Here is a 27,561-nt window from a genome sequence, read left to right on the forward strand (position 1 = left end):
GATATTGATATAGAATATTTGTGGGAATACTCTACTTACCTTGTAAGTCTTCAAATGATAATGGTTACTACTAAGTGCAGGTAAAATAATTTTGATCATTACTTTATTGTACATATTCGTATCTAGATATTGTAACAATGAAATGGTATCCACAATACCTGTCAGATCGCCTAGAAATTAAATTTTCAAATATTTAATTAAAAAAACATTATTAGGTTGAAAAGAAAGTTTTGCAGATTTAGACAATAAAACTTTTCTGAATGAAGCATTAACTAATTTACCGTATAGGGAAGATTACTGAATATCAAATTTTCTGTTTTTTAAAAATGTACATTTTTCATTTAATTAACCTCTATCGTTTTCCATTTTTCCACACGATTTCTGTCAAACAATTTCGTACAATATTCTTTTGTGAGTTCAAAAATGAGAAGAAGCGATGCTGAGACGAGCATCCATGTAGTTTGGCTATAATACTATTAGTGAAAACAATATTTTACAATGGTTCTAGAAATTTGGGTCTGATAGTTCACGTATTCTAAAGATAAGTTCACGTACCAGCAGTGAATCCTAAAATGAATGAAGATGAAAAGTATACTCTCTAAAACTCAAAAAACTTCCTTTTCAATGTGATTATTTTATAATATTAACTTTAGTCAGCTACTTACGTATTTGAACATGTGCTCCTACTGTTAACAAAATTAGAAATATATCTGAAGGAAATTCATTATGTTGATGTTTTATAGATAGATTTCCAGCTAAAGTGCCCACCTTAAAAACAAAAATTCCGATGTAAATACTTGCATAAATTTCTCTTACAGCAGTTTACGTAATTACATTTTATAACTGGAAAAAACTGGTATAACTATTTCCTTCAAATTTTTAAGGCCACATATTTACAGTATTATATTACAATTAATACTGTACATGTAGTGAGGCCGTGCATTACACTGCAATAACTTTTTTCAGGCAGGCAAAGCCTAATTTTTCTTCAGAACAGCCTTAGAATGGATTTTTTTTGGGGAAAAATGTTTCAAATATAAGTTGAAAGTTCTACGGTGTGCAATGAACATATGCAAGTTAAAAGAAAATTTACTGGGTTTTTCGGAAAATTCTCAAAAAAAAACAAAACTGAATAATCTTAAAAATAAGAACGTATATAGGACTGAACTTGTCCTAAACCTTTTGAATTAGGCTGAAACTGAAGCTCAAAAATACACAGAGAGCTTTTTTTTTGAACTCAGAACCTTCAAAAAGAGTACTACAGTTGAAAAATTAATATCTAAAATCTGCAAGAGCTCAATATGTACTCTAGATAAAAAAAAAAAAGAAAAAGAAAATCATGTTACAAAAAGTATTACACATTAACCATACATTTCTAACTGGTACATTCGCCACCAATTCTATATGATCGGCCAGTACACCTGTGTAACCATAAAGAAGGGGATTTTGGGTAGAAATTTTTCTAAAAAATTTTATAGTTTCTGCCAATGTCATATTTGCTCCAAGTACCAAGTGATCACCGTAGACAGCAAAAGTTTTCAATTCAGCCACCTCATTTATGTCGATAAAAACTCCCGGAGGATGAACAATTCTATAAACTCCTTAAAATAATTTTAAGTGTTAAAAAATAAAAGACAATAAAAATAATACAGAAAAATAAACTAATTAAAAAAAAAACTGACCTTGCGCAGTATTCCCATTAACTAACATGTAAAGATTTGGTGTTATTAAATCAAATATCTGAAATATTTCATAAACTGTTGTAACTCTGTACCACAATGCTGTACCAGACACTCTTAGTTTAAGTTTCTTCGGAGCTAAAGCTAATTCAGCAAAATCTGTTTCATAATTTTCTGTCTCTTCAGTAGTTGCATCTTTATTAGTGGGATCATTTTTACAAGATAGACATTTCTTTGTACATGATTTTCCATTCAGCTGACATTCATTCATTAAATCCTACGATAAAAAAGTCTATGAAAAATTTAATTAATGGTTTCAAGAATAAAGCGTTAGTACATTTTGTTTCGTGACAATTAAAACTAGAAGTATCGGCGGAAAATAATTCATGTTTCAGAACTGTTCAAAAATGAGAAGAAGCGATGCTGAGACCAGCATCTATGTAGTTTTTAAATATGTAAATATTTAAAGAGAATATGAAAGAAATAATCAGTGTTAAAATCAATGCAGGTTTTTACAACTATTTTATAGATTTCTGAATTAACAGAGTAATAATGAGCAAACTCTGCCAGAGATTTAGAAAAAGATTGTATCTGAAACGTAATTGGTACTTTCAAATTCTGTGGGAAGATTCGAGTAAACTCTGAAACACCTCCTAACCGACTACGATGCCATTACCAAAAGAAGATTTAGAAACCTATTTGAAGAGGACATGCTCTACTTAGAATCCTCTAGCTTCTGCTATTTCTCAGTATACTGAGTTAAAGGGTTTTAACTTGCAAATAGATCTTGAAGGTTGTAGTTCCCCGATGAGTGCAGACCAAGAAAGATGAACGGAATCAAATATTTAGAAAAAAAAAATTTTAGAGATTAACAGTCCGGTAAAAGAAAGAGAAATTTGAACGATTAGGCAAAAAGAAGTTATATGTATGAAGGATCTGATTTAGTGATGTAGTTTCCTATTTGATCCATGACTTAAAGGATGAGACCACCTAAAATATTTTTCGAAAAAATAAAACTACTCTTACAAACACCTCAGTACAGAATCTCATCAGTGCAGATTCAGAACAAAGGACTCATCCAATCCAAGCAACTTATGAAAGTAAAAGAAAAAGTTGGATATAAGTTTGTAAAAAAGGAAATCAGAGCTGGATTTCTTGATTTAGCCGCCGCAATTGACATAGTTTTGCACTATACTACTTGACAACTGCAGGAAGGCTTACTGTATCTGCCTACATCACTAATATAGTACCAAATTACTTGAAAGGCAGACCTTTCCAATTAATGCTCACTATATAGTACTAGACGACCTGGGGCAACCTCAAAGCGCTATCATTATGTTACAAACAGTATTACACATTAACAATACATTTCAGACAAGTACATTCGCCACTAATTCCATTTGATCGGTCATTATACCTGTGTAAATAAATATAACTACAAATAGAACTACTTCTTCCCACTCCTCTCTTAAACTGTCCTCAGTTACATTTAAAATAAAAAGAAAACAAAGTCACCTCAATATCTTTACATTTCTGTTTCAAATCGTTGGACGCATCACAGGCCAAAGCTTTGAATGCATCCAATATTGGTCTATATCCAGTACATCTGCATATATTTCCTCCAAAAGAATTTTCCACTTCTCTCATTGTTATTTTTGGATTATCTTTTATTAATCTGAAAATTAATAATTATAATGCCAATTAAAAAAAATAAATTAATTAAAAAAGAGTGACAGAAAAAGTACATTACGTTGGGAAAAATTTATTTATAAATAATATTCAAATATGTTAAACATTAACTATTTTCGAAATGGGCAGTGGACTAGCCACTTCTGCAGGGAACTTAACGTTCCTTTCGGCACCTCAGTCTAATAACTTAAGCAACATTATTAATGCATACAGTGCCTTCAGAAGAAGCTGATGTACAACCATTAAAGTTAGCGTACCTATAGGCGAAACTCTAACACACCATAAACATTGTAGACTTTACAGACGCCCCTTTAGATCTTTTATGTAACAAGATTTTGTTTTTAAGCACCCCTTTTAAATCTACACCTACATAATATTTAACTAAAAGTATATAACTAAATGGTTTAAGTATATAACGAATGTTTAAATTCCCGTGTAATCAAAATAACACAAAAATAATTGAAATAGAAGTAAAATTTTCAAACTGAATCTCGTGACTATTAAAAATAATTATAACTAAATTAATTTAATTGTAGATACCGAATTTAAAATTAGTTTAAACAATTAAAACTAATTTAGTAATCTTAAAACTGTATCTATTACGTAATAAGTGATTATAGAAGCATACATTAAATATTTAAAGAGAATATGAAAGAAATAATCAGTGTTAAAATCAATGCAGGTTTTTACAACTATTTTATAGATTTCTGAATTAACAGAGTAATAATGAGCAAACTCTGCCAGAGATTTAGAAAAAGATTGTATCTGAAACGTAATTGGTACTTTCAAATTCTGTGGGAAGATTCGAGTAAACTCTGAAACACCTCCTAACCGACTACGATGCCATTACCAAAAGAAGATTTAGAAACCTATTTGAAGAGGACATGCTCTTCTTAGAATCCTCTAGCTTCTGCTATTTCTCAGTATACTGAGTTAAAGGGTTTTAACTTGCAAATAGATCTTGAAGGTTGTAGTGCTTGATTACACACCACATAAAATTGGAACTATAGACATACTAAGGTTATTATAAAAATATCTTTTTACGGAATTATTGATTATTAAAGTTTTAAAGTGGTGCGTATCTTTCAATATTTGGAAAAGTACTAAATAGTTCTAACATATTACTTAAAGTAAAATGAGGTGTGGTCTTTTTGAAACTTACTCATAAAATTGAAAGCTACCTAATTATTGTCTCTTTAGGCACCACAAAACGTTTGCACCCTCTTTCTCAAGAGACTGCTTAGTTACTATTAAGTAGGAGTGGATGAGTTGCGACTCTTTTTGCGAAATATATTCATACTTACCCATACATATTCATAACCATACCAGGACTGCAGTATCCACATTGAGTTCCATTAAATTTGGCTAGGAATGATTGTATTTTATGATAACCTTTTCGCCGGCTCCCAATACCTTCAATAGTAGTGATTGCCTTACCATGGCAGGCAAGTATGGGTATTAAACACTGAAAAAACATATATATATATATTTTTTTTTTTATAAAAGCAGACAACACATAAGAATTAACATATTAAAAGAAAATGACAAGTGCCTACCGAATTGACAGCAAAACATTGCTCTTTCTTGGAAACTGGATGAGAAGATTGTACAGTAACAATACACGAGCCACAGCCTCCTTCACGGCACATATACTTTGTACCTTTCAAGTTCGCATGTTCTCTAATAAACGTGTTCAACGATGTATCAGCTTCTACGTTAAAATTGTTTACTAGAAAGAAAATATAAATTATTAATCATAGGCATTACATTATCGATTCAAATAACCATTTAAGCATTTCAAATCAAACGTGACATGAAAAAGTAGCAGAGAATTAGATTTCTAATCTGCGATGCTTGCTGCCTTAATTTTGGCCAACGTCAAGGCCCCCAAAATTAGTTAGGCATTCAGCATGAGATTGTCCAGTGCATTCATTCTTGCGGCCCCTATGACTATGTCTGGCGGCTGTTCATTCCTCCACGTACCACCCTTGGAACTATTGGCTGGAGCCATTGGCTATGGGCCATCAAGCGACACAGTTTATCCCTGTATCTTCAAAACTCAGATGATCAAGGTAAATGACATACCTCCAAGCATGCCAGGCAGTAACTTCTTAAATTAGTCGATAACCAAAAAAATAAAATCAACAATAACAAAGACACGAAGTTATACTCAGATGATTTCTTAACTAGCTACAATCGTACCTTAGGAGACCCTAATTGTTCATGATATTACCACTGACATTAACGCGGTAACTGAGCGTTTAAAGGCGAGACCCGCAAAGCTAAGATTATTGTGGTGTTGGGATCAATTTCCGGTCTACATAAGAAATTCATAGTACAGTGCGCTTCCGTTCGCTCCGACCACGTAACATAATTTGGTAATTGGACGTAAAGATTGCATGAAAAATTAGGCATTACTTGACTCAACATTTTTACTTCAAATGATTATTTTTAAGAATGCAGATTAATAATAATGAATTTAAAAAAGCTTCCTGTGATGCCTAGGAGGGCAGAAACATAGGCAAATTTAAGTTAAAAATAATAAAACCAGTATTGGAGGTTTGTCACCATCCCTAAGTAATAGTTTAGAAGTTTGGTTTAAAAGAAGAATTTTGGAAAATCTATTTTTGTTTGGCCAAGATATACCCTCCAGTTATACAGTGCGCCTATAGTCTGATCAAAGTCCTTTATATCCTACTAGGTAGAATCTTGGGATAAAATTGCTCAAGTATTTCTAGATAGAGCTTTGTAAGATGACAATACGATCAGAGTACCGTAATAATTCGAACAATAAGTGATTATTCCGTCAGAAATAGATCTTCAGACTTGCGAGACCGCATAACCACATACAATTTTAATAGAAATTCCGCTTTTCTTCACTCAGTTAAGTTGGAAAGTTAAAAAGAAAATTCAAACAAACTAGGAGTAAAAGAAGTAAACAAAATCCACCTAAGTTTTCTGTAAGAAAGCTTGATGGGACGATTACGTCATTTCCAAATGCAGTTTCCCACTAAGTGTCCACTAATCAGAAGGATCTCTTAGAAAATATAGAAACACAGCTCTGTTTTGCCCAATAAAACAAACACGTAACACAACCTGCTTCTACTATAAATACAAAAGTTTATCACAATAAAGCTCTTTTGGCTAAAGTTTATCTGGGAAACAGGTCCCGGTTCCAAGTGCTAAATAAAAACCTTCCTATAGATGGATCCTTCAAAAATAATTTTAATAAACAAATAAAATAAATTTTATGCTGATCACTTACATAAGGCGCCTAAAAAAATTTTCCCATGAGAATAAAATTTCTGTACATAAAACAATAACATTATCTACGAAACCCATCACGAATAAATATTACAAATAACCAAAAATCCATTTTCTAAATTGAACGTCAAGGTTAAAATTGTAATCGTTTTATTCAGAGATTTGTTAGTTCCAAGATTAATTATTAGCTAAAAATAAATAAATTAATTCAAATAAAATAGCCTTTATTCAGAACGACTTTTAAAAATATTCTTAAATTTCTCAATAAAATTTAGTTTGTCTATGGAATGAGGTTCTTAACTGGTCGGGCAAAGGCCTCTCCCAAAAAAAATAAATGACCTCCACTACAAATATACAGGTTTTGTAAGTTAGAGGCAATAAGAAATAAAGAATGAATTATGGGATACATTTATTTCAGTTGTTATTGTTTATTTTTTCTCTTAATTAAAAAAATAAATAAAATAAACCTTTCTATTTAAAATGAAACAAAAAAAATCTCGTTTAAACTCTTTTATTTAGTACAGCTCTTTCAAATTTTCCTCCAATGTTAAATTTTAGCAATTATTTGTAAATATTAATAATAGCAAAATTGAAAGTTCTCGCCCCCAGCAATGAAATACTGGATTTCAAAGTGAATTTGTTTTTCTACTGAGCCCCCATTAGAGCACTCTGTTCTACATTTTCCCAATGAACATCAGATTCCATCCCAGAAATACTATTTTAGGTATGCAAAAACTTCCTGCCTGCTACAAACTCGGCTTCATTTAGCCCAAAACGTTTCTAACTAAAACATTTTTTTAAAATTCGGGATAAGTGGAGGTCCGAGTTTCCATATCTTGGTAAATCGCGTGTGAATGAATTTGGCTTCAAATCCCTCAGTTTTCCTCATACAGTACTGATTAGATAATTTTTTTTTAAGTCTCTATTGATGAATAATTTATTTATCCTTTTAAGTTAATCAATAATAATCCCGACTTTATCCCAGAAAACAAAAGTTATGGCTTTCAGGCCGGTGAAATCAGTTGACTTCGCCTTTTTTGGGACAGGGCATTCATCTTTACTTGATTGCTGATTTGTTTTTAGCATGTAGTGGTGGCACCCAAAATCGAAAGGATTCTTTTTTAAAACAGTCCAAACATAGCTTCAAAATTTGTTTTTGTTCAGCTCTTAACAAAAGCGGTACCATACAAAGTTCTTTCACAGTTAATTCTTGACGTTAAACGCACTGTTATCTTTCTTCTGATATGCCTTTTTAATGTTCGATCTCCAACCCCGTTTTGTGCAAATTTTTGTTCGATCTTTTCATTTATGCTTGCAGTTTTGGACCGTTCTTCATGTAATCATTTTAAAAAAATGATAACAACTAAAAACAGCTACCAAATTATTCTCAATAGAAATGAAGAAGTTGGCCTCTTAGAGCCTTCACCAAATTTGGAAAAATTTCTGTTGATGATATACCGTCCAATGTGGTGTCTTTTATGACAGCACGATATTTTAGATATCCATTTCAATAACGTAATACGTTTATTTTAAAAAGCCAAATAAAGAATACTAAATCGACTGTTCAAGTTGACCATTCGGCGCTACGTTATTGAGTTAAGTGTACCAAAACAAAGAAATGATAAGATTTAACGCATTTCTGTGCAAACCTTTCACTATACCCTCTTGTAAATTTGGTGCATTCCGCGCCATGCTTTCAGGAAATATCAATAACAGAGATACTATATCAAAAATTGTCAAAACAATTGTAACTTAAAAAAAAAAAGCACTGGGCATTCTTGATATCTGGCAATATGCACCTCCTAAAATTTCCTTTTTTAAAGCACTTACTTAAACTTATTTAAAAGTACCACGTTTGATTCAACGTTTCTTTTTAGTAAATACTAATTGTTTTAGGTAGTGTAGGGACGTCAGGTTTCCTTCAAAATTATCGTTTTGTTACTGCGAATCTACACAATACTGACTGCAACGAAATATTTAGTAAAAAGAGAAGTTTTATTATCAATTTTACATAAGTAGATTGCAAAAAGAGAAAGTTATGTGATAAAGGTGGAAATTTTGGGAGGGGGAGCGTGAAGATTAAATTCGCCAGAGATATTAAAAATAAAAACCTGTGGCGGCCCTGCCTACAAGTGCATTACCCCCAATACCGTCATCCTGTACACTTGAACACTTTTATCAACATATAGTGCACCGACTACTTCATACTTATATTTTACTGTACACTTTATACCTAATACTTTCTCTAGTGTACTTGGAAGCGAATTGACTACTTTCAAACACATCTAGATCTTAGAACATGAAAGTACAATACTTCAACTGGTTTCTGTAAAGATGTAAACCAATACAATCTTCTTTTTTTTCTCTGTATTTTTGAATGAATGCTTACATATATCGTTTGAACTGAAGTGGTTGTGATTTATTCAGAAGCTGGATAAATAAATCTATCGGTTTTGTGAAATAAGAAAATAATCAATCCGTTTCTTGTAGTTTACTTTCGTAGATTTTAAAAATGTGTAACAATATTGAAACTGTCACAATATTAAATATGATTTGACGTAACAAAAAGTAAAAGTAACTTCAGGTTTCTCTTTCAAGGAGCTTCTACAGTTTACTGTCCTTAGATGGAGGGTTGGATGTAACGAGAAAACATTATCCAGAGGCCAGTTGTGTACTGAGAAGGCTCCAGGCGCTAATGAGTTTTGCATATTGATGCGCCTTACATAAATAAAAAAAAGTGTGTTTTTTATTGTTAGATTTTATTGTTAATTAAACATAAGGCGCAGGTAATGATTAGTTCGCATTTTACCTTTGTAGTACCTTTACAAAGAAAGTACCTGCGCAAAACATCAGAAAACTAGTACTACTGAATGGCGATATATTCACCTCGGATATTATAGGAAAATTAAAATCAATTACAGCTGAAGAAGTTAAAGGCATTGAACAGCAGCAGAAATACTTTATACAAACAGTTACAGCCAGGCAATATACTCGTATTTGTTTACGGCAATCTGCTGGCTAACTTTATTGGGTTAGTTAATAAAAGAGCAGGGAGAGCTGCTGTTTTTGAATAAATATAAGTTTAATCAGCCGGTTGCATTATGCTCGTTATGCAACAAAAATGAGGTTGAACATGTTTTCCATTTTGTAGCTTCCTGTCCCATTTTGACGGAATTTAGAATTAAACTTTTAAATAAAAGAACATTAGATCATGCTGAATTTATTTTATATTTGGATGGGAAAGATTGGGCTGGCCTAATAAATTATTGTATTCATGCGTGGAAGTACAGGTGCTTTTTAGTGTCAGAATTTCAGTTATTAAGATAATTATTTTGTTAAAAATTTTGCTAGATTTGTTTATTTTACTTTGTTTTGGTTATTCATTAGGTTTTTATTATTATTTCTGTATCATACTTGCAGTATAATTATATTTTTTGTTTTATTAGTAACTAAAATAAAATATAACAACCCCTTAGATGGTCAATGACCATGAGTGTCTTGTAGAATTAAGTATATTGAAAACCAAATGTAACAAAAATATACATACTAATGTAAATGTTATAATAATGTAAATATTTTTTTTTATTACTATTATTTATTTATTTTTTGGCGCATCAACAGCTGAGGTTATTAATGCCCGGAGCTTTTTTCAGTGCACAGCCGGTCTCCGGACCGTACACTATATTACAGTGTTCTCTCATTACAGACAACACTGTCCATCACCGGACAGTGAGTTGTAAGAAGCTCCTAGGAAGAGAAAATCTAAGAGGTCAGCAACTGGATTCGAACCCGGGACCTCCGCGTAGGAGTCCAGTACGCTAACCGCATAGCTAATTCCTCCCCTACTATTATTCATTATTATTATTTATTAATTATTATTATTGGTTCAGCGGTTTAAGGTAGTCGTAATGGTTATAAGCGCAGACTGGTGAGAGTTAGGACTTCAGTTTGAGACTCGTAAGAAACTAATAAGATTTTTATTTTGTTAGGAAAAAAAAATGCGACCATTTACTCTGAGTAATCTTCTAGAAGCTACGTGAAAAAACCATCTTGGTCCATTCAATTTCTCATACTCCACAATAGCCGGCTCTTTCGAAAAAAAAAGATGCACAATTCTTCTTTGGTCATTTGTCTCTATGTCGGTTCAAAACCGATCTGGGCCGTAAAATTTCAGCAGAAACTTTGTCATCTTTCATATATAAAAAGCCATTGTTCGTCCATCTTAGTTATGGATCAAGGTTTTTATAAGAACATTCCACCCTGAACCATGGTTAATACCCGTTAAGACCTGTATATTTGTGTGCTATTAGAATCACTCAAAAACCGAAAATAAATAAAAAGAAATTAAGAAGTATGATGTAAATATATTGCTAAAAAATTCTATTTTGTAGACATTTTGAAGAGAATTTTCAAATTGCAACTGTGTTTCACTCAACCATTGTTTTGTTTTTAATTTTTTTAAATGTGGCTTAACTTAACGATAATGATATACAGTTAATGACAGTCATATGCATACAGCAGGGTTTTGTTTCTTTATCAGTTTTAATTTTATTGTTTTGGTAAGTCAGGGAGAACAAATAACACTCACATATTAAGTAAAATTTTATTTTTTACAATATAACACTTTTTTCAATTCATAAACTGTAAAAATTTAGCCAAAATAGGTAATTGTTTCGAAATAACTCCGTCACCAACGAGACTTTCATATTCATACATTTGCAACAATAAACATTTCTTGATCATAAAAAAAAACTCAATATTTCGTTGGGTAGTCTTTTCTCTTAATTACTTCAGATAACCTCCTAGGCATCGACTCAACAAGTTTCTTGGTGGTTTCCGGAGTAATGCTGTACCATTCTTCAATTGCTTTCTCCTTCAGCTGACTAGCATTTTGGATCTGATGATTTTTCAATTTTTTTTAAACTCTGCCCACAAATGCTCGATTAGCTTAAAAATGTTAATTTTAGTTTCATCTGTAAATAAAACATTTTTCAATGCGATGGAAACAGTTAAGTTTGGAGGAAAAGACATGAAAGCCTTTCTGTAAAGAATCTTCAACAGACAGTACAGTTTGCAGGTGGATCTGTGATGATTTGGAAGTGCTTCTCGGCTTCTATGGTAGGGAAAATTCAATTTATCAACGGCATTATGAATGCTGAGAAGTAGGTAGATATTTTAAGAAAAAATGTAAAAGAATCGGTCAAAAATTTGGGAATTGAAAGGAATTTTATTTTCTATCAGGATAATGATCCCAACCACAAGGACGTTAAAACCAGAGAATGGCTATTATATAATTGTCCCAAAGTGATGGCAATACCCCCACAGTCATCAGATCTAAATCCAATCGAGCATTTGTGGGCAGAGTTTAAAAAAAAATTGAAAAATCATCAGATCCAAAATGCAAGTCAACTGAAGGAGAAAGCAATTGAGGAATGGTACAGCATTACTCCGGAAACCACCAAGAAACTTGTTGAGTCGATGCCTAGGAGGTTATCTGAAGTAATTAAGAGAAAAGACTACCCAACAAAATATTGAGTTTTTTTTATGATCAAGAAATGTTTATTGTTGATGAATATGAAAGTCTCGTTGGTGACGGAGTTATTTCGAAACAATTACCTATTTTGGCTAAATTTTTACAGTTTATGATGCTCTCTAAACTCTCTCCTCACGACCCTAAGCTGTACAAACTTATCAAAGCCATGCGCACCAAATCTACTGTCATCCCTCCACTTTCATTAAATAACAATCTACAGAATATTAACCAGACTCTTATTCCTAATAATTATGCATACAGTCCTCAACACAAGGCCGACACACTAGCAGATTTCTTTGAGAAAGTGCACATTATGAATTCTAGCTTAGGTGTTCCTACCTTTACCCGTAAAGTAATCTCAGTCGCTAAAAATTATTTCACTCCACATCTAAAACCTGATGAATGTATCTTAACAACACCAAAAGAATTAGGAAGAGAAATAAGAAGATTAAAAAATAGCAAGGCCCCCGGCATAGACGGAATAAATTCCAAAATTATGAAAAACATTTCCAAAAAGTGTCTAATCCACCTTACTAAAATAATTAATCACATTATTATGTTCGGCTACTTTCCAGATATATGGAAAATGGCAAAAATTATTGTCATTGCTAAACCTGGTAAAGACCCCTCTTTAACAAGCAGTTATCGGCCAATCTCCTTACTTCCTTGTCTTAGTAAGCTGACTGAGAAAATTATTTTAAGAAGACTCACTTCATTCATTGACAGTAATATCCTATTATCATCCTGCCAGTTTGGTTTCCGTCCAAGGCATTCGACTACTGCCCAGTTAGCCAGAGTAACAGACTTGGTAGAGCACAACTTTAATCTGAACAAGCATACGGGGATGGCTTTGATTGATGTGGAAAAAGCCTTTGATTGTGTTTGGCACAATGGCCTTATCTATAAATTAATTGAGAATGGCTTTCCGAGATATTTAATTTACTTTGTTCAAAGCTATTTAACTAAAAGAAAATTCAGCGTCGCACTCGGTACCACAGTTTCAGGTGTGAGGTTAATTAAAGCTGGTGTTCCCCAAGGCTCAGTCCTGGGGCCTACACTTTTCAACATTTTTATTAATGACGTCACCAAGCTGAAACTCAAATCCAGTTGCTCCCTGTTTGCTGATGATACTGCCTTCTTTATTTCTTCCTTCAGAGTTGACACAATAGCCAGACAATTATCGATAGCCCTTGAAAAATGTTTCAAATACTTTTTGCAAAATGGAAAATAAGGCCAAACCATGCCAAGACACAAATTATTTTGTTTACACGCCGCAGACCGGTTGTGAATAGATTTGTCCAAATTAACGGCGACTCCCTTCCGTGGAGCAAGGAAGTTAAATACCTCGGGTTGGTGTTAGACTCCAAATTAACTTTCACCAAACACATAAACTCAGTGTGCGATAAAGCGGTAGGAATTATGTGCAGTCTCTTTCCTCTTTTGAACCGCAACTCTAACTTAGATTTTCTTAATAAAAAACTTATCTACTATCTCTATATCCGCTCCGTACTACTATATGCAGCCCCTGTGTGGTCCAATACCTGTTGCACCAATTACGGGAAGTTACAAAGAGTCCAAAACAAATGCTTAAGGTTAGTTGGGTCATATCCCCGGTGGACACCCATAGATTACATGCATGCAGCACTTGATGTTGCCAGCGTGTCCACATTTATCTACAACGCTACGGAAAACTTTGTAACTTCCTGTACACATAGTCCCTACCCGCATATAAAAAGTATTATGGACTACAACTTAAGTTCTCTTAATTATAGAAAATACAAACACAGAAGGCTAAAGCATATCTTGCTTTAATTAATCTTATGTAGTAAGGTTTTTTTTTTAAATTTTTTGCCTTAGCATTAAGTTGGACTTGTACCCAATGTAAATGTTGATATGTTGTGGAGAGGATATAGGATAGGCATGCAGCCTGAAACCTCCTTTTATATATATTTGTATAAAAAAATTTAAATTGTAAATAAACATTTTCAAATTCAAATACAGTTTATGAATTGAAAAAAGTGTTATGTTGTGAAAAATAAAAATTTACTTAATATGTGAGTGTTATTTGTTCTCCCTGACTCACAAACAAATAAAATAAAAACAGATAGAGAAACCAAAACCAGGTGTATGAATATGGCTGACATTAACTGTAGATTAAAAAGATAAAACTTTTGAAAACGCTCACATGAACGGTGTGCATAGTTCTGCTGCATTTTTTTTTTATCTCTTTTAGAACTAATTAACAATAATGATAAAAACGATAAACAAAATAAATGACAAACCGGAAAAGACAGTAATTGATTCCAATGATGATACTTTTATTCATGTACATGTCCAGTTATTTCTTTTAGATTGTTTCTTTGTATTAAGAAACAGCAAAATTGCTATTTTAATTTTTACTTACTTTGGTAAAGAACGTATTGCGTTTTACGCCAAATTTTAGACTCTATAAAGGTGAAAGAAATAAATGTATTTGAAAATCAGAATTTGAAGATGTTTATGTTAATACTTAAAAATTTTAATAGGGGAAAGTCGATAAAGTATTCTTAGCCGACTTTATACATATACGTAAAACTATCACAGTTTGTAAACAAGCAAAGTTTGGTGTGTTAAGATCTATTATTTATAACCTCAAATAATATCTAATATCTAGCCGCTTCATTGATGAGATGCTAATTTTTTAATATTATTTTCAATTTCTATTTTGCTATTCAGTAGAGAGGTTTCTGTGATAATTTCAACCGGAGTACATGAGCTTGATGTCTAATGTCTCAAAATAGGAACTGAACACAAATCAACCAGAATATAAGAGGCACTCCTTTAGTCCACTATCTTGGTGGAGATGTTCGTTGAATCTATCGTGTCCTATAAAAAGACATACAGTCGGTTATCGGCAGTACCGGTAGTAGGTTTTCTGTTTTTCCTGTCTTGCAGAGAGCTTGTCGGTCGTATGGTGGCACTAAGTAATAATTTTTCCAGCACAAAGGTTGTTGGTGAGTTGCCACTGAGTCCGAAGGCGAATGTCATCCAGTGTAGGTCGACCAACAATAGCGCATAAGATCCACTAAACTTAACTCTAAACCCTGTGTCTCTTCATGTCAACACCACAAAAGTCACGGACAAGCAGGGAGAATTACATACCAGGAAATGGTTATTTCAAACCTTCCGCCTCCCCGATCTAGGAGATTCCTCTAGAAAGCCTTAGTGGTTTCCAGAAAAGAATGGAGATACCTCTCTAGAACTCTTCCAACTTCTTAATATGTCACACATCACAGCGTCCTTTCTTCCGAAAGGGATTAGGATGGGAAGCCAGCCTCAGTACTTCTGAAGATAGTAAGAAAGAGGTCATCCAATGCCGTTGCTTCAGGGAGTAGTAATTTCTGACTTCTCGCTCTATCTAGAGAGCCTGGGTAGTTTTCAGGTGTTCAAGAGGAATACATTCAACCTAAAATACTCTGTTTTAAATTTAGATATGGTTCCCGCAGAAGATTTAGAGAGGACATTGAAGTAGTAGAAAGAGTAGGCTCCAGGAAATGGTTTCCCCTAATTACCGGCTCCCACCAGAACTTCCTAAATAAGCTGGATGAGTAGCATCAATTATAATAAAATATAAATAATCAATACTGCAAAATACTCCGCCAACCATGTTACGTCCAGTCACTCTAAGAGAAAACGAAAACTAAAACACTGCAACTAACTTTTCGATACTTCTGTAATTGATTTTACAAATTTATTGATCGATTTACATTCCTCAAAAAATGGTTCAATAATTATTTCCATTAATTCTAAATCACCCTATACGATCACTTTATAAACAGTAAATTAGGTTATCAATTTATAAATACCTTTGACTTTACTTAAACATTATTGTCATTGTCAAATGTATCGCAGTAATATTCGCCCTGAAAGGTCTGCCTACCATGCACCGAATATCCCGCTATCTTGTAGAAACGAATATTCTGGATTCGCCACTAACTTCCGGTTGGTTGATGTTTACCATAATCTTTTTATGGGGGACCGTAGTCGCAACTAACCTAATCAAATTTGAATCATCTACGTTTTTTTTGGCATATATGTACTGTGTAAAATCCTCTCTTCGTACACTGGGGGTCCTCAGTACATTTATTTATGGTGAAAATATTATTGCCAAAATTTGACTCGATTGATACAATTTCTTTTAACTGTAGAGTTAAAAGAAGGATAAATATAATACAATAAAAAATTAATCAAATATTTGACTCACCGTTGTACACCTTTCCATTGATGGTAAATGTAACAGAATCATTGTCCCTGAAATTAACAAAAAAAAAAAAAATTAGCTGAATTTAATAGATAAAAACAAAGTCGAAACTAATAATTGTATAACTAGGTACCCTAAATAATGTGCCATATCACAGCCAGCAATCCGAACAAGCACCGACTCTGAAATGGCTAGGAAACAAAATAACAATCATCTGCGAAGTAGCATGGAGGGGATAGGGAGGCGTTAGACACACTCTCATTCACCTTCGTTGCTTAGATGCTACTTTTTATTTTGTCTTGAAAATGAAATCTAACAATGGCGTCTGTCTAATCTGAACTGGTTGATGTATAAATATATACTGGTTCATGCGTATGTTATATGTTAAATATATACTGGTGCGGTCCTGTTATTTTCATACTACTTACTTGCAGGAAAAATACGGATCCATAGAGGGAAAAGTGAGTGGCACGAGCTTGTACGAGTTTTATAGATGGGAAGCCCAATAGCGAAGGAAGTCTGAATTTCAAAATTTGAATAAACTCAATTTATAATTGCTTAAATCAACTTATACGGTCAATACTCTACTAAATACTATTATGCACTGAAAAAAGTGAATGTCACGTAATCGGGACCGACCTTTGTTACAAGTGACATAGATGGAGTCTTAGAACGCCAAATTTTAGAAGCTAAACCGATTTATATAGTTATATGTTTAAAAATTTACAATAAATGATGTGGGAACTGATCAATCGAAGAACTTTAAGATTGAATGCTACGAGGCCGTTCAAGCCCAGAACCCATGATACACGTCATACTACACGCCAACAACTGGTTCGGGACCGATGAGGATCATATAGGGTCCCGAAATACCCATATGACCCGGCAACCCAACCAAAAGAAACTTTTAACAGTAGACAGCTATTCCAGTCTTCAGTCTCTGCTAGAACATTCTGACACCAATATGGAAGTGAATGCAAGAGTTCAGCACCTTCAACGCAGTCCCTTTTACCAGGGAGTTGCAAGTACGTTCACCCAAAAAGTACCGGAAATATTGTTTGAGTTCCTCTTTGGGAGGGTACTCACATTTCTTCAGTATCTAAATTATTCTTGTTATAATTAGAACTATAACCTGGCGTTAAGGTAAAACTCTTAAATTGAGAACTTGAGCTAAAATAATTGTTTACACTATTTGATGCGTGCAGGATTATAGGTGTCAATACTGTAATTATCATTAGTGTAATGAGCTAAAATAGGGTTATTATTATGATTATACGCTAAAAAACCTCTAATGAAAGAAATTTCTCATTTAATTTTGGAAAAATTAAACTATTGTTAATTAACTGTTAATGTGGATTTAATAATCACAAAACTAAAATTTAATGGCAGTTTATTTTTTAAATTTTGTAATGACTTACCAGCTTTACTACCATTAACATCTTAATATATTAAACAAAAACAAACAAACAAAAAAGAAAATTTTACTTCATTTTGTAAGACAATAAATTAAAAACCTTCTGAAAAGCTTATTTCAGGCACACTAGCGCTTGTGGCGAAATTGTTGTATTAATAATGTGTTAATTATTTTCTCTTTCTTCCAATTAGGGGATGTAATGAGATCGTACTAAATTTCGAAATTGAATTTTTACCAAAGCATTTGTTTCAAAGCCCTCTAAACATGGAAAAAATCTTTTAGCGCTCTTAAAAAAACTATGTGTGCAAAATTAGCTCAAAAAATAAAATCATAGAAAGTTCGAAATAGATGAAAAAATGCGACTTCACCTTCGGTGATTCCCGTTTTTTTTTTGCGCTTTCCTTCAAAATGATTTCTAGGATTTTATTTAAACTTCTACTATATACTGATACTCTTAAAGTCTAATTACGTTTAATTGAAATATTTTTTAAATTGTGTCAATACCTGTATGGTCAACGCAACGCCAAACAGTTTTTCAGTGTTAAAAGTGTTTTATTGATTCAGTTTAAACGCACTTCCTCATGACCGTAATCAATATAAGCAATCAAACCTTCTGAATATTTTACAAAGTGGATATTCAGCTGAGTAGCGTCTAAATAAAGTGAAATAGTGTCAATTCAGGCAGGCATTACGATCATTACGACAGAACTATTGATCAGTTATCGAGAATTTCCACGGATAGCGTTGTAAACTTTGCTTAATTTTCTCCTATTAACGTGTATTGTAAAATAATACAGTTATAATCGCCCTAGCTTTGCAGGCCGCGCTTCTGAACGCTCAGCAAACGTGACACATACAACCAAAGACGACTACAACCACTCACCTCTCTAACGACGTTTCTGTTTGTGCCAGAACTGTGTTGTGTGCTGAAAAAAATAACTTATAAAATATATAATTAAAATTATATAAATTAATATATGAAATCTGTGATAGTAGTCTGCATTTTGAATCCAACTAAGTATCTAACATTCTTCGGTGTATAGAGATTGAGAAAATCATTTTTTAATAGTATAGAAAATATCTATCTAACTTAATTTTTTTTCTAGGGTTTGAATAACTTTCCAGATAAGCCAAACTGGAATTTATCTCATATATCTGTTCCTGTGATTTCCTGTTTGAATACACTTCCTTCCGAATTTGCATGGTTATTTTATTTAGCACACTTTTACTTCAGCTTCCTTCTAATTATGCTCCTCTTAGGGCTTCAGGGCTTTGATATAATAAAGGATACAATATTGACTTCCTAAACTGATCTATTGTTGATTGCACGTATTGTCGATTGTTTGCTAATTAGTACAGAGGGAATTGTGCAAAAGTAACCAACTTCATCAGAATATAAATTTGAATAGCAGCCTTTAGGAAAAATTGTACAAACGTTGCAAGGTGGAAATTAAAAACATTTAGAATTGTTAGCCAAAAGAACGTTTAACTATGGAGGATACAGGACATTCAAGGCAAATCCTGGAATCCAAGAAGTCTAGTTAGAGACGAGAAAAAGGTAAGAATTTTATAATTAGCATTTTATAGACCATTTCTCAGGGAAACGAGCATGTTAGTTAACATAACCAAATTTATAGCCAGGAAGAAAGAAGGATTGTAAATCCTCCAAATTGCCTGGTAGAAGAGGAAGAGAATAAAGAAGAAAAAAAATAAATAAACTCAGATATTATTAGATAAATAAAATGTTCATAATTAACATCGCCTTGACTCCAGCCAAGCAGTATGAGGCTCTTAAAAACCATCCATACATATTTCATTTTGTAAAAAACGTGATAAGTAAATCTCGGTTATAGTAGATCGGCCTACAAAAGCAAGTCCCAGTGGTTTAGTTTGTTTCCACAAAGCTTCCTCGCCTTCTTTGCTTCAGAGAACTATGTGGGTATAATCCTGAGACATAATACAAACCTAAGTGCCGCAGGATTCCTCCACCTTTCTCTACACGAGCTTGGAATTGACTGCGGCAGGTAGAAAAGAAAGAGAATAATCAAATCCAAAGGTTTAAATTCATTTAACTGTAAAAAAATATTTCTTACAAAAATTAAAAAAAACATTATTTAGAGATAAAATTGGAAATCTTTAAAACTTTGTTTCTTGGTAAAAATAAATAATTCTTTATAATCAATGTTTAATTTTTTTATTAACATTCTTCTTAAAACTAGTAACTCTGTTGAGCTTATGCTCTTTACTTGGTGATAATGGATGGTCGATTCCACCGTTTAAAGTTGGCATCGTATTGTTAACGCTTGTTCCATTGTGGTTAGAATGATTCTTGCCAGACTCCTTTAAAACTGGAGCCATATCTTCACTGCCACTATTTCCAGTCTGGGAATCACTTTCGCTATTTATTTCTCCTGAAATATTTTTAGAATTGTTAGCCTAACAATAATTTTCTATATTTGGGAAGCTGGTGTACTCAGCGAGGCTGCATCTAACAGAGATTTACTGATATTATCCTGTGAGAGAGAGGGATTAAAACCTTTCAACCAAAGTAGTACTCCTTTCCAACTAAAATTGCAAAAGGATTTTGGCTTCTTAGAGAGATATTTCCTCCACTACCACTTCGTATCTGCTAAACCTCTGATCTCTAAATCTAAAACGTATTTTTGTTCTGGTATCTTCAGACATTCCTTGATTCTCAAGCTGATAGAAAAGTAGTGGCTTCGCACAACCTATTCTTGCTCCAAACCAGTATAAACTTTAATCCTAATAGCCCACAAAATAGCGTTTCTTAGAAGGTTCAGTTTTCTAAGACAATTTTTAAATTATCATTAGAACAAGTACTAAAGGCAAGAATTTGCGACGGAAAAATTCTATTGTTTGGGTTTTTATGTATAAAGCAATAATTGTTTATTATTCGGTGTTTTTTTTTTGTTTTTTTTTATACAACCATTACAGCTGTATATTCGAACACAAGATTGTGTTCTGAGATAGATACTCATCCTCAACCATCGCTAGCACAACTTAATTTAAACACAGACAAAATTCGATACTCAGTTGAGACTTAACTACTTTCTGTTTTAGTTTTAGCCTTTATTTCAGATCCATTCGGAGCGGTTAGTCTTTCACGTTTAATTAGCACAATTTAAATGAACAGGTACATGCAACGTTTTTACCTTCTAAACTTGCTTTTGAATTTATGTTTAACTTAAGTACAAGAGTAAGGACTAAGTTTGTATTAACTTTGAATTTCATACTTATTTTAAAGATATCACTTTTGCTTCATTCTTTTTCGATACTTCTACTATATCTTCTTCTTAAATTTCTTAGGATTTCTTTAACTCCCAATTGTAACATTAATCAGGTACCTTTTCAATTGCAAAAGGTAAATTATTAAGAAAACATCTAGAGACATATTACTAGTGTTGTTTTAATTTTTATAGAAATTAAAAAAGGAATAAGAAATGGCAAAAAGTACATATTGAAAAGTGTACTCCAAAATACTAATCGTAGGTTGCAACTAATATTATATCCTCTAATTATTTTTGACCACTCCTTGACAAAAACCTCTTTTTTGGCTATTTCTATTCTACTGGAAATGTGAAACAATATGAGTGCTTATTCAGGTAGAATAGAAGGAGTATAAGATCATAAATTTTAAATAAATATTATTTAAGTCTCAAACATAATATAGCTAAAAATATTGGCAGCTGAAAATAAAGCTAGTCACTTTGAGAACAATGATTTCCTCAGGGATGGTTTCCACTGTAATACAATAAGCTATAAATTAAACATGCCGGGTTATAAAAGAAATGATTTACAAAATTAAATTATAAAATCTTTCTAGGTATTCCATAATTTTTTACATGAAATTGTGTTTTATCTGTGAGAAATTAAAAATAAAAAGCGGTGAATATTGGGAACTTAATTAAATTTAGGCAAAACTATAATACATGCACTAACATAAACAAACAAATATAATATCAATAAAATCAACAATATAAACTAAGGTAAAACTTAAATAACAAAATTAAATCAATAAAAAAATAAAATAAACTCAAAATATGCAAAAAAAAATTTATTTAAATGAAATAACAGAAACTTTTGAAAGGATAATAAAGTTTACATTTAACTTCTATATTATTTACTAATAATCTCACCTTTATCTTGACTTTCTACTAATCCACTCACAGCCTAAAAAATAGAAATTATTTCACCAATAAGAATGGTACATTAATTTAATAATTAATTCTATTGATACTTCTCACTTAACGCCGATTCGATTTTTTTAATGACTTTTTGAATAAAGGAAAAACATCTTTCAGCCAAATGCGTTGATTGGGTTTTTTAATCCAAATAATTTAATAGCATTCAAGTTTTAATTTGTAATCCCACCTATGATAAATCAGAGAAAGCACTGTCCAGGAACCTAAGGTCTTCATTTCACAATTCACAACAGATTTACGTTACTTCCGTGGAGAATCAACGTTGTTAGAAGCGCACCTTTGGGCCCTAATAGCTATCCCAAAGAAAAATAACTAAACAAAATAAGGCGTAAGACAATTAGTACATAAGTCCAATCACAGAATTAAACCACCTAAGATTCTGTCCAAAACAAGTCGAACAATACCATTAAACGGAAACAGCCTAGGGCTGCACCAGTATCATTCTGTTCTGACCAGAAATCCTGCAAAATGATGTCTTAAATCCAAACAATCAGTCTTAAAGTTGATGAATGTTTCCTTCGTTATCTTAAAAATTCTACATAAGGGGACCGGTATCTACTCCAATGTCTAGCGGTTAGTTCGCCAGGCTCATGCGATGCATGTTTTTATTCAACCTCTAATGGCCAGCAAAAAAGCTTTTAAATTAAGAAATTTTAGGCATTTTGTTAGACTATCAGATTTATAGGAAGAAGAAAAGCGAACATGTCTTTTAACAATTTAAACAGTCTTCTTATCCATATGTACAAGTTAGTCGCAATATCAACCAAATCGTAGAAACGGAATTCGCTAAATGAGAAGTACTTTATTAAATAAGCAAACATGATGAATACATACGATTACTCAAATTAAAGCGATTCAACTAACTGAAGTTGTATTTTGACCATAACGATGCTAAGTACTTAAACAAAAGTGACAATCCATTAAGATTCTAAATTTATACTCACAGCCATTGATGTAATAGATGATTTAGAGAAAAGTCTTTCCGCTTCTTTAAATTTTAAATTACGTTTATCAGCTTTGCTGTTGGTTAGTTTATTACTAGCTAAATATCTATCCCATCCTCTAATAATATTGCCATAAAGTTGTGTATCTTCTAAATAACTACCTTCAAAAGCATAGATTTGCCTTTCCAGGTTGGCTAATGTTTCCTAAAAAAAAAAATCATATATAACATTACTTACAACAAAAAATTGTTTTGCATCGTATAAATTTAATCTTTTGTAAAGTGCATTTCATTAGGCTTATTACTATTCTATATGAATGGGAATTATTTTAGAACATTTTCTCACTAACCCTGATAAAACTAAGAAAAGAACTATATAGAACTGTTATATGTATACTCAAGCAATAATAAAATAAACTTAATTCAACGTTTTCTAAGAACGTGTCCGGTCATAAATGCTTCATTAATTCAAATGGAATTTGAATTAATATATTTTCAATTACATTTACTGAATCTACAAATAAGTAAAAATATTGTAAAGCCTGAGAAACTAGTCCGTAAGTGGCTGAAGCTATCATTACATGTTTAGAAGATGCTTTTTATTTAAAGAACTTTATATAAATTTATACCGCTATTTCTGCTTTTCTTTTCACAAGTTCTGCTAACTCTGATCTAGTATCAATTGTTGGTGCATTTGTTGTTGACATATTTCAATTTTTTCCAATGATTGAATAATATACACTTATAATGAAAATGTCTTTACAGTAATTAATGTTGAACTCTTAATATTTTTGATAATTTAAGTTACTTTCTTCTTATCCCACCAAAGTGTTATTTCCTTGTAATTCACCATAAACACAACAAAAACAACTTCTAAAAGTAATATTTGAGTAGGTTATAGTGTTGTAACTTAAGTGGTGGGAAGGTTATATGGTAGTTCGCTGTCATGATGTGAAGTTTAAAATTTCCAAAAATTAGATTAATTTTTTTAAATGAATCAGCAATGGCTCAAAGAGAAGTGGAAGTAACTCCTACCAGAATAGCTGTGGTAATAATTATTATTTGTAAAATTAGAGACAGAAATGGTTTAAAATTTAAATTATTGTGTGAGTGGCATATTAATAAGAATCTCAGAATAATGCCATTTCTAACGTATAAGTTAATAATACTTTTTACTGTTACTTTATATATATCACTACTTCAAGCCAAGGCAATGAACAATTAAAACAAAACTCCACTGAATTATAACTTAAGTAGATGTTATTTTATAGATGGCATTTACAGATTGTTACTAGTAAGTCTATCATGAATTGTTTGATTTTAATTTATCTAACCTTTTTGTTATCAGTTAGATTCTACAGAATTAGACCATGAAATATTCAGTTTACTTAAAAATCAGTTGAATTCTATTATTACTAATCTTCCGGTAAGAATAAATTGAATTTTTAAATGGCAATTGAATGTTGAATATATGATTTATGTTTTTGCATTTGATATTTTCAGCTGGAATTCACATATTTTGAACCTGAATTACAAACTTTTCTTAAAATTGCTCTATGGATGGTCAGTTAAATAAAATTAATTTGAACATACAAGCTTGCATATTAATAATTAGCATTTCTTTTTTTTTTGCGTTATAGCTTTCAGTAGAGCGTACGTCTGCCACATTTGGACAACAATTATTAAGGTTAAAATATACCAGACATACTCCATCCAGAACTTTGAGTGTATTAGGAATTTTACAAATAGGTGCATCATACTTAAAGCAAAGGTTGCCTAGTTTTCTATCTTTTTGCCAATTTCAGTCGGCTTCCGATTTGGTAAGTACAATTTTCATAATAACGAATTTATTATTGTGTTCTTTTTAAAGGTGCTCAACATCTAAGGTCCTTCGCACCAATAACGAATTTGAAATGTTTAATACTGGTGTCGATCAGACGTTGATCTCTAGGAAGAAAATTTTGTTATATCCATTTCGAGGATGTACTTTGAATATGTGTTGCAATTGTGAAGTATGAATAGATACTTTTTTTTTTAACTTTAGGAAGTAACAAGTTGACTTGTAGTTTTTAAAAATAATATTACAACACTAGGCATTGTGCATGCTAATATACCCAGTTTGACGTGAGCAACAGTCTAGGTTCTTAACATATTTATTTTTGCATTCTACAAAAATGCTTGCGACACTTTTCTTTCTATATTATGTATTGCAGCATTAATTTTTCACAGTGTTTTAATTTTGGTCTTATTGTTCAGCGTATGAAAGTCCTCTTCTGGTGCTAGCCCTGGGGCATCCTGCCCTTATTAACTGTATAGTTTTCGAGGCGGAGTTAAATATACTTCTTTTCCGTTTACTTGGCTTCCAATAAGTACAATTACTCGAGCCTGTATTTCTCTGCATTGAAACCTTCTGTTTCAGGCTAAAGGTGACCTTTAGAAATAAAATAAACTCTTACACGAGATTACGGCATCCACCGGGAGCTGTTTCTAAGCCCATTCGGACATTATGTATGACCAGGTGGATTATTTCTATTATCCACGCAAATTTATAGCCGTACGCCTTTAACTAAATCATTTTATTTTCCTTAAAAAGAGATTTTTTGTTTGTTTGTTAAAAGTAATGACTTGTGTGATTTGTTTGTATTTTTCACAGAATAAATAGTTATAAAATCCCTCCGCAGAGGAGGGATACCTTAGGATTCCCTTAAATTCGTTACGTTAGGAGCTAGCAAATTTTGCTAACATGTTTTGCTCCTTAAGTTTGGTTGATGACGGCGTTTGAATTCCAAGAGTTTACATTAACCTGTGAATGCATAGGTTTTACTACTTTTTAATTTTAGCCTAATTCCTTAATGTGATTATGATTTTTTTTTTTTAGAGCCATAAAATAATTGACTGGGGAGAATTTGTTACAAACATAATAAGTATACTGTACTTCGTGAAATTCTTAAGAAAAGGAGGTGCCCCAACTTTTCTAGAGTACTTGCTGGGTGTTAAACCTGTCTCTACTGTACCTCCTTCTTCAAGAAATATAGGCTATTCTTTTATGACCAGAGATCTCATCTGGCATGGACTTATAGTAAGTAGGAAATCAATATACCTGTAGAGTTTTTTTTTTTTAAACTGACAACATTAAGAGTGTTTAATCGATTGAACTTGTTTTTCTTTTCAGGAGTTTCTAGTTCTAGTGATTCCCATGATAAACTATCATGCCCTTAAGCGAAGATTTAAGAAATATTTAATGTACAATACACCAGTTAAAAAGGATGAATTTAGCCACCAAGAGATGATAACCAAATATAATTTAAAGTGTGCTGTATGTAAAGATTTTCCAATTTTACCACATCATATGGGTTGTAACCATTTATTTTGCTATTATTGTTTGTTGGTTAGTATGATTTTCATAGAGATTCGATATATTTTTTATTGTTTCAATTATAAGAAAAAAATAATTCTATTTTTATTGTAGTCTCATCGTTTGGCTGACAATAAATTCGAGTGTCCGATTTGTGGATATACCAACCCTGAAGTACCTATATTACCACTTAGCTTAAAGTGGTAGGACAGCAAACCTGCTAATTTGTAGTATTAGATTGTACTTTTTTTGTATAATGAACAAATATAATAAGCATTTTATAATTAATTTTTAATAATTTATTATCCCTTGTGTTTGTTTTAACACGTTTTTGAAACTATCATGAAAATGCTGATCAGTTAAAAAACAATTACTGCAGTAAAAACTTTCAAAAGTTTTAAGAAAGAGAAAGATTTTTGTTTTTGAATGAAAATTGAGGAAAAATAAGATTTTGCTAGGTTAAAATAGTAAATATTTATCTATCTATCCAAGGACATTTCTATACTTTAGATATTGTGTGATGCTTTCCTCACATCATCAGAATCTGGATCATCAATTAAATGTTAAAGAAGTTTGGTTACACATACAGATCCAAATTTCTATCGCATTAACAAAAAATTAAGTATAACCTAAGCAAAATAAAATAATTGAAGGATAAATACCGAATGTTATTAGATAAAACTTATCAAAAAAAAAAAAAAGTAGAATTATTTATCATTTATATATTTTTTTTCTGAAACTCTCCATCCAAAAATAGCTAACGAAAGATGTATTATCCAACTTAGCCATGAGAAAAACAATGTTAAAAGAAAAAATAAGGAATTTCTTTAAAAAAACAAACATTTTCTCTTTTTTATAAACATACTTCAACAACTATCCAACCAAAAGAGAAACCACAACGGGACATCCTATTTCAAGCATAACTAGCTCATACGTACTTAGTTTTCAATCGTTTATTTCATTAATAGAAAACAATAACACCTACTTGGTTTCTAAGATTTACTATTGGTCTAAATAGCTACTATTCTGACCGGAAGACATGTTATTCCAAGCCCAACTTTCTTAGTTTTCCATCGTACAATGACAGATGCCAAAGAGCAAGGTAAGATCAAACCCATACCTTAATATAGAACTGTACAACGAGAAAAGAGGGAATTTCAATTAAAACTAGGTATGATTTTCGATTTCTTCCCTTTTCTATGAATCTGTACTTCCAAAACA

At 32.0% G+C, this 27,561-nt stretch overlaps 3 protein-coding genes across 7 annotated transcripts in view; 1 reads left to right on the top strand and 2 right to left on the bottom strand.

Annotated features, from left to right (window-relative positions):
• LOC141452933 (uncharacterized) overlaps positions 1-17,917 on the bottom strand; it is a 30,433-nt gene extending 12,516 nt beyond the window's left edge. Inside the window, exons 1-9 of one of the 5 annotated variants that reach the window (XR_012457686.1) lie at positions 16,539-16,684; positions 16,409-16,455; positions 4,925-5,097; positions 4,673-4,833; positions 3,195-3,354; positions 1,683-1,956; positions 1,372-1,601; positions 666-768; positions 40-170 (exon numbers count right to left, since the gene is read on the bottom strand). Coding sequence is in view for 4 of the 5 variants with exons in the window: in XM_074125511.1 (XP_073981612.1) it covers positions 40-170; positions 666-768; positions 1,372-1,601; positions 1,683-1,956; positions 3,195-3,354; positions 4,673-4,833; positions 4,925-5,097; positions 16,409-16,455; positions 16,539-16,555 (1,296 nt within the window). In the remaining variant the exon portion in view is untranslated. Of the gene's footprint in view, positions 1-39; positions 171-665; positions 769-1,371; positions 1,602-1,682; positions 1,957-3,194; positions 3,355-4,672; positions 4,834-4,924; positions 5,098-6,317; positions 6,484-6,633; positions 6,755-16,408; positions 16,456-16,538; positions 16,685-17,823 lie in introns of those variants that run through there. The other 4 variants (XM_074125532.1, XM_074125511.1, XM_074125521.1 and 1 more) reach the window with 4 other exon arrangements.
• A 2,065-nt stretch (positions 17,918-19,982) lies between these two features.
• Positions 19,983-23,754, bottom strand: Eaf6 (chromatin modification-related protein EAF6/MEAF6). The gene is made up of 4 exons (XM_074125567.1): positions 23,615-23,754; positions 22,987-23,190; positions 21,977-22,010; positions 19,983-20,230 (listed from the first exon to the last, which is right to left on the bottom strand). Exons 1-4 carry the CDS (start codon positions 23,690-23,692, stop codon positions 19,998-20,000), a joined length of 549 nt encoding a protein of 182 aa, XP_073981668.1. The 5' UTR covers positions 23,693-23,754; the 3' UTR covers positions 19,983-19,997.
• A 138-nt stretch (positions 23,755-23,892) lies between these two features.
• Positions 23,893-26,628, top strand: Pex2 (peroxisomal biogenesis factor 2). Its single transcript, XM_074125566.1, has 7 exons — positions 23,893-24,033; positions 24,334-24,411; positions 24,489-24,548; positions 24,626-24,805; positions 25,864-26,064; positions 26,158-26,373; positions 26,455-26,628. Exons 1-7 carry the CDS (start codon positions 23,989-23,991, stop codon positions 26,545-26,547), a joined length of 873 nt encoding a protein of 290 aa, XP_073981667.1. The 5' UTR covers positions 23,893-23,988; the 3' UTR covers positions 26,548-26,628.
• Positions 26,629-27,561: the final 933 nt, after the last annotated feature.

This window comes from Rhodnius prolixus, unplaced genomic scaffold (genome assembly GCF_049639745.1).
Source record: "Rhodnius prolixus isolate KJV_2025 unplaced genomic scaffold, Rpr scaffold_1, whole genome shotgun sequence".
In the NCBI taxonomy this organism is placed as follows: Eukaryota; Metazoa; Arthropoda; class Insecta; order Hemiptera; family Reduviidae; genus Rhodnius; species Rhodnius prolixus.